Genomic DNA, 5,263 nt, shown 5'->3' with positions numbered 1-5,263 from the left:
CCATGGACCAGGAAACATGGTAACTCAAAAGAAAAGGTAAACATTAACAATACAAAATTAATCAAACGTGCATGCTCATTGATCAATTGTGCATGTCTAATATGAATTACCCACCCAAGTCTATGGCTGGGGGGGGGTTAGGTCCTCACATGGTGAAGGCCAGGACTGAGGCCTTCACAGAGGCTCTCAATGTGTTGTAAGGCAGCAGGAGTAGAAAATAACAATGAGAATAAAAATAAGAATATAGCAATAACATGAGAATAAACGGTGTGTGTATTCAAGTAGGAAATGTGTGCAATCAAAAACAGGAAAGGAATGAGAGGAAAAGAGAGACCGCTTTTATTTGCACATACGTGTAAACTGTGGTAGTGGGAACGGGGCAGGACCCAATAAAGATGTCTGGAGACCGGAGAGTAACTTCAATGGATTCTTTATTTCATGCAGCATGGAAAGAAATCATACACAGCTTTTCAGATGCACTGAGTTCTCTGAGTAACTGGTAAAGGGGCAGTCCCTTTATACCAAAGTGATACAATACACATCCATGAAACCCATACCATTATCTCACATCTAACAACTCGCATACCTTCTCCAGCTGCCTTTGCAACATCAAAAGCACAGCGAGACCTTGACACTTAGTGAGGTCCCACACTCCCTTTTCTCCTCGCAACACATTTATGGGTGCTGGACATAAATTTTGCTTGCGATGCTCAAACTATGCAAGCTGAACTGATAAGCTGCTCAAAATGTATTAAAGCTGACTGATAAGCAGTGCAAGAATGATTACAGGTCCTAGGACCATTAGATTTACAAGTTTCACATTGTGTCCTTTAAGAAAAACAAAATCATCAATTTCTGTGTGAAGTGACCTTTTAACATTATCATATATCAGTAACATCAAAAGCACAGCGAGACCTTGACACTTAGTGAGGTCCCACACTCCCTTTTCTCCTCGCAACACATTTATGGGTGCTGGACATAAATTTTGCTTGCGATGCTCAAACTATGCAAGCTGAACTGATAAGCTGCTCAAAATGTATTAAAGCTGACTGATAAGCAGTGCAAGAATGATTACAGGTCCTAGGACCATTAGATTTACAAGTTTCACATTGTGTCCTTTAAGAAAAACAAAATCATCAATTTCTGTGTGAAGTGACCTTTTAACATTATCATATATCAGTATCTGCTATGCTGGCATCCACAACATCATACATTTTGCACATACCGTGCAGAGTTTTTAAAGCTTGACCCATTTTCACTTGTCGTGCAATATGCCTGTTATGGAACAGATAATAGTGGTTAGTGTTTCACTGTCCTGTTACCACAAATCTGAAAAACCACCTAGCTAGCATTGGTTTGTTGTTAGCCAAAGCTAACTAGCACTGAGATGGGGCTATAAGTTCCTGTTCTCAGAAGAAGCTCGACTGGGTCAGTTCCTTTAGATGATAACATCTTTCATACACACACACACACACACACACACACCCCAAATTGATTGGTGTGGAACAAAATTAGTTGACTATTCAGTTTGCAGTAATACTGCTCCTTTGATTTTTGATGCTATTTTAAAGTATTTGCTGGAGTTTGAGTAACAGCAATGTTTAACAGAAAGACAACCAGGCCTGTTTTTCCCAGAAAGTTTCTTACTGATCCAACTATTCTTTGTCTCAACTTTAAATGTCAAGTTAACAAGGCTGTCAGCAAACTCTCTCTTTGTTATGTACAAGTTTTGTAAATGTATTATTTATGTAAAAGTATCTCGCAACATGTTTTGTTGTCACGATGTCAAATGAGCTTCAGAGCTGCATTATCATGAAAACACTAATCTACACAAATTCCTAGAACACTTTATCATTACAATCATTATCATGTTGCAAGTGCAGATAAAACTGCACACTAACACACACACGCACAGTGAGAGAGAGATGAAGGAAATGTTACATAAAAGCATCCTCAGCCTCCTGGATGATCAGACAGACAGCAGAAGGGGTGAACTGCCAGTTCTACAGTTTAACAAGGGTCAAACTCAGAATGAACGTCCACCTCGTCTGGTTCTTCTGCCTCTTTGCAGGTGAGGTCTGATCACCTGTCTGTCTCTTTAATGCTGCAGCACACGTTGCTGTAAATGAAAGTCAGAACTACAGCAGGTATCTTGTTGTTCACTGAAATGTTTTGTGTAGCTTCTTCAACATCTTTATATTTTCCTCTAATAGTAGTGTAACCAAATTTAACAAGATGGGTGAACCAAGCATGATAATAAGCCGTTGTTCAGTGAAACATCTGTTATCATGATATATGGACTTTATTTGTTGTTAAACACAGATGCTATGACTATTACTATTGCAGCTAAATGTACACCAGCTGCTAAAGAGTTGAACTTTGGCTGCCTGTATCATCTCTGTACCATTAACCTGTTTTAACTGTTCATCTCTTCAGGACTGTGGGTTGAAAGCGCTGCCTTAACAGTTTTTCAGAGAAATGAAGGAGGAAATGTCTCACTATTTTGTCCCTTCTCTTCGTCCGAACACACCAAGTTCTTCTGTAGGAATGAATGTAAAGAAGAAGACATCCTCATTAGAACAGATGAGAACAGAACTCAGAGCGGCAGATACGGCATTGAATGTAAATACAAATCATCTGAGCAAGGAATCCTGATTTTGAACATCACACATCTGACCAAGTCTGACTCAGGACGGTACAGGTGTGGGCTGGGCACAGCACTGGGCCCAGACCCATACAAAGACTTTGAGATCAGAGTTCTACATGGTGAGTGGCTACTGATGCATTTTGATCAATAATTAATTATGCAGCACGTTTCCTTTCACATGCCACTGAATTAGAATCAAACTGTGCCATTTGAGAGTCAGCTGAATGCTGCTGAACGTTGTTAAGTCACAGACTGCAGAAACACTAATGATTATTCATCCTGTCAGCAGCACTGCAGCATGGAAACACTGAAGAAATCAACATTTATAAGGCAGATGATGGAGGAAACGTCAGTGTCGACTGTTACTTTGGTTCTTCTCAAAGCACAAAGTTCTTCTGTAAGGAGGAATGTAAAGAAGAAAAACTTCTCATTGAAACAACTGGTGACCGAACTCTGAGCGGCAGATACAGCGTCAAATATGAAAGAGAGCTACATTTTTTTGTTCTACGTATAATCGTCAAAAAGCTGACCAAGTCTGACTCAGGGAAGTACAAATGTGGTTCGGGCAGTTCTTTGAATTTGGCTTCAGTCCATACGTTCAGGATCAGTGTTACTGAGGGTGAGTTTGAAAGTTGTTGCTTTTTGTCTTAATTAATCTGTATCTGTTTGTGAACATATTGGAGCTACAGCAGCATCACAGTTCTCTCCGCAGGATTCCTCTGTCACAGTATCTAATTGTAGTTGTATTAAACTGTCCTTTAACCACTTCCAAACCAAACTGGACCCTGTAACCTTTACCAGCAGCTGTCCCACCAGCCTCCACACCAACACCAGCAGCAGCACACAGGTTGAGCACCGCCTCAGGAAGTTTCTCACCTTCCTCACCTGATGCCACCACCCACTTTACAGGTAGTAACAGGAATGGCATGTCATTCAGCACATTGGCTAACCTTCATGCTTAGTTTTGTGTTCACCTAATGTTATTTATCCCTGTGATGTGATGCACAGTAAAAAAAACAAAAAAACAATCTAGAATCACATTTCACCAGGATTTCAAATCTTTTATCTTCTGCTCCCTTTCTCTCTCCCTTCCTCCTTATTCTCCTCCTGTGCCACTCACCCAGTGATCATCTTGGTTGTGTGTCTGCTTGTGGTTGTTGTGCTGAGTGTTGTCATTCTGCTGTTCCTCCACAAATGGAAGACAAACAGGAACTCAGAGAACAAGAACATGGAGGTGAGTGTCTTTTATTATTTTTTCTGTCTCAGATTTTCATGCCACTGGTATTCTTTATTTATGCTGCAAGAAAACACTGGCAGCGACTGCACAACCTGGCACATTAGTTAATTTCTGGCCACTAGAGGGTGGAAAAGACTGGAATATACTGTAACCACAGGATTCAACAGATTGGTCTGCATGCCTCATTCTCAAAAGACCTCTAAGCTCTGTCCACAGGAGAGGAAGCAAAGTGACACAAAGGAGATTAAGAGTTGTTTGAACTTTCAGTGTGTCAGCTATGACAGCCGTCTTCCAGCGTCCACCTGTGAAGACTCCATCTACCAGAGCCTCGATCCAGCCAGCAGCGACCAGGACCAGACCTACTCCACTGTGCACACATGAGCCCATTTGACTCTGTTACTGTGCAGAGCAACAGGTGCTTCATTATTCACATGTGCGGTAGCTGTGTGCTACAGGCAGGCGTTTTAGGTATTATCTGTTATTATGGGCATGTTTTACCTCAGGGTCATGCAGGCATTTATTAGGGGGACAAATCTGTCCAAGCCACATTTAATGGTAATTCATCTAGTAGTTGATGAAAATTTTCAGTCAAAACTCCAAATATAATAATATTATTCCCCCTTTAGAAGAGAGAATGTACCATTTTATACTGTATCATTAAAATTTGCTAAACAGAAATGTCACTTGCACACCGCCTTGGCCTGTCCTTCAGTGAGCTGATACATTTCTCACTTTGTTTTCTAAATCATTTATTCTGTATTCAGTGTTTGAGCCATATAATACACCAGAAGCTGTTCCCTTTCCGTTCCTGGTGCAGCAGAGGAGTACGTACATTTACTGACACTGATGATGTCTGAATATATAAACTCAGTTCAATCTTACTGGTTCCTCATTTTTAACCATCTCAGTAGCTATTGTATTATTACTGTGAAATTTAGCATTTCATATCTTTTTCTTTTGCTTGTTTCTGACTAATGCCCAGTGAGCTAAATGATGTATGACAGGGCAAAAGGCCTGTGTGTTTGCTTCTTGTTGGCAACTTGTGTGATTCAGACAAAAATGGCTGACCCATTAAACAGCTTGTAAATAAATCTTAACATATTATTACCACCTGACGTCGCATCCGATGCTTTTATTAACTTCAGCTTTATTACTTTGTAAAAACAGCTTTTAGACTTCTAGTTGGAACTTGTAGCTTCGTAGGTTCAATGAGCTGAGCAACTTGTTTTGGAGTAAAATAGATATTATGTATAGATTTCTTTGGACTGAAATACGTTTATCATTTTTTGACTATAGTCAGTAATAGAAGTGTCATATCATGCTATTTACCACAGACCATGTAATGACAGCCTTCATATGTGGCCTGCATTTCACTACAA

At 40.2% G+C, this 5,263-nt stretch overlaps 1 protein-coding gene across 3 annotated transcripts; it reads left to right on the top strand.

The window, feature by feature from the left end:
* Positions 1-905: 905 nt before the first annotated feature.
* LOC109970983 (polymeric immunoglobulin receptor-like) lies at positions 906-4,996 on the top strand. Of its 3 annotated transcripts, none has more exons than XR_002276476.1 (6): positions 906-2,071; positions 2,535-2,766; positions 2,937-3,266; positions 3,452-3,556; positions 3,772-3,881; positions 4,152-4,996. XR_002276476.1 is itself a non-coding variant. In XM_020618962.1 (6 exons), exons 1-6 carry the CDS (start codon positions 1,966-1,968, stop codon positions 4,263-4,265), a joined length of 1,095 nt encoding a protein of 364 aa, XP_020474618.1. In that variant the 5' UTR covers positions 906-1,965; the 3' UTR covers positions 4,266-4,996. The 3 variants fall into 3 exon arrangements, 2 of the variants coding, with proteins under 2 accessions (XP_020474618.1, XP_020474617.1); XM_020618962.1 differs by having other exon boundaries at positions 2,437-2,766; XM_020618961.1 differs by having other exon boundaries at positions 2,437-2,766; positions 3,449-3,556.
* Positions 4,997-5,263: the final 267 nt, after the last annotated feature.

This window comes from Monopterus albus, unplaced genomic scaffold (assembly GCF_001952655.1).
Source record: "Monopterus albus unplaced genomic scaffold, M_albus_1.0 scaffold212.1, whole genome shotgun sequence".
In the NCBI taxonomy this organism is placed as follows: Eukaryota; Metazoa; Chordata; class Actinopteri; order Synbranchiformes; family Synbranchidae; genus Monopterus; species Monopterus albus.
Note: the sequence above shows the minus strand (reverse complement) of the source record. Positions and strands in the feature narration are given on the sequence as shown.

What these genes read in the sequence shown, in the direction of transcription:
- LOC109970983 (XM_020618961.1), top strand. Translation starts at nt 1,966, where the DNA reads ATGATCAGACAGACAGCAGAAGGGGTGAACTGCCAGTTCTACAGTTTA. An exon ending in GTTCTTCTGCCTCTTTGCAG is followed by an intron (nt 2,072 to 2,436) that starts GTGAGGTCTGAT and finishes TCATCTCTTCAG; the next exon opens with GACTGTGGGTTGAAAGCGCT. An exon ending in TGAGATCAGAGTTCTACATG is followed by an intron (nt 2,767 to 2,936) that starts GTGAGTGGCTAC and finishes TCCTGTCAGCAG; the next exon opens with CACTGCAGCATGGAAACACT.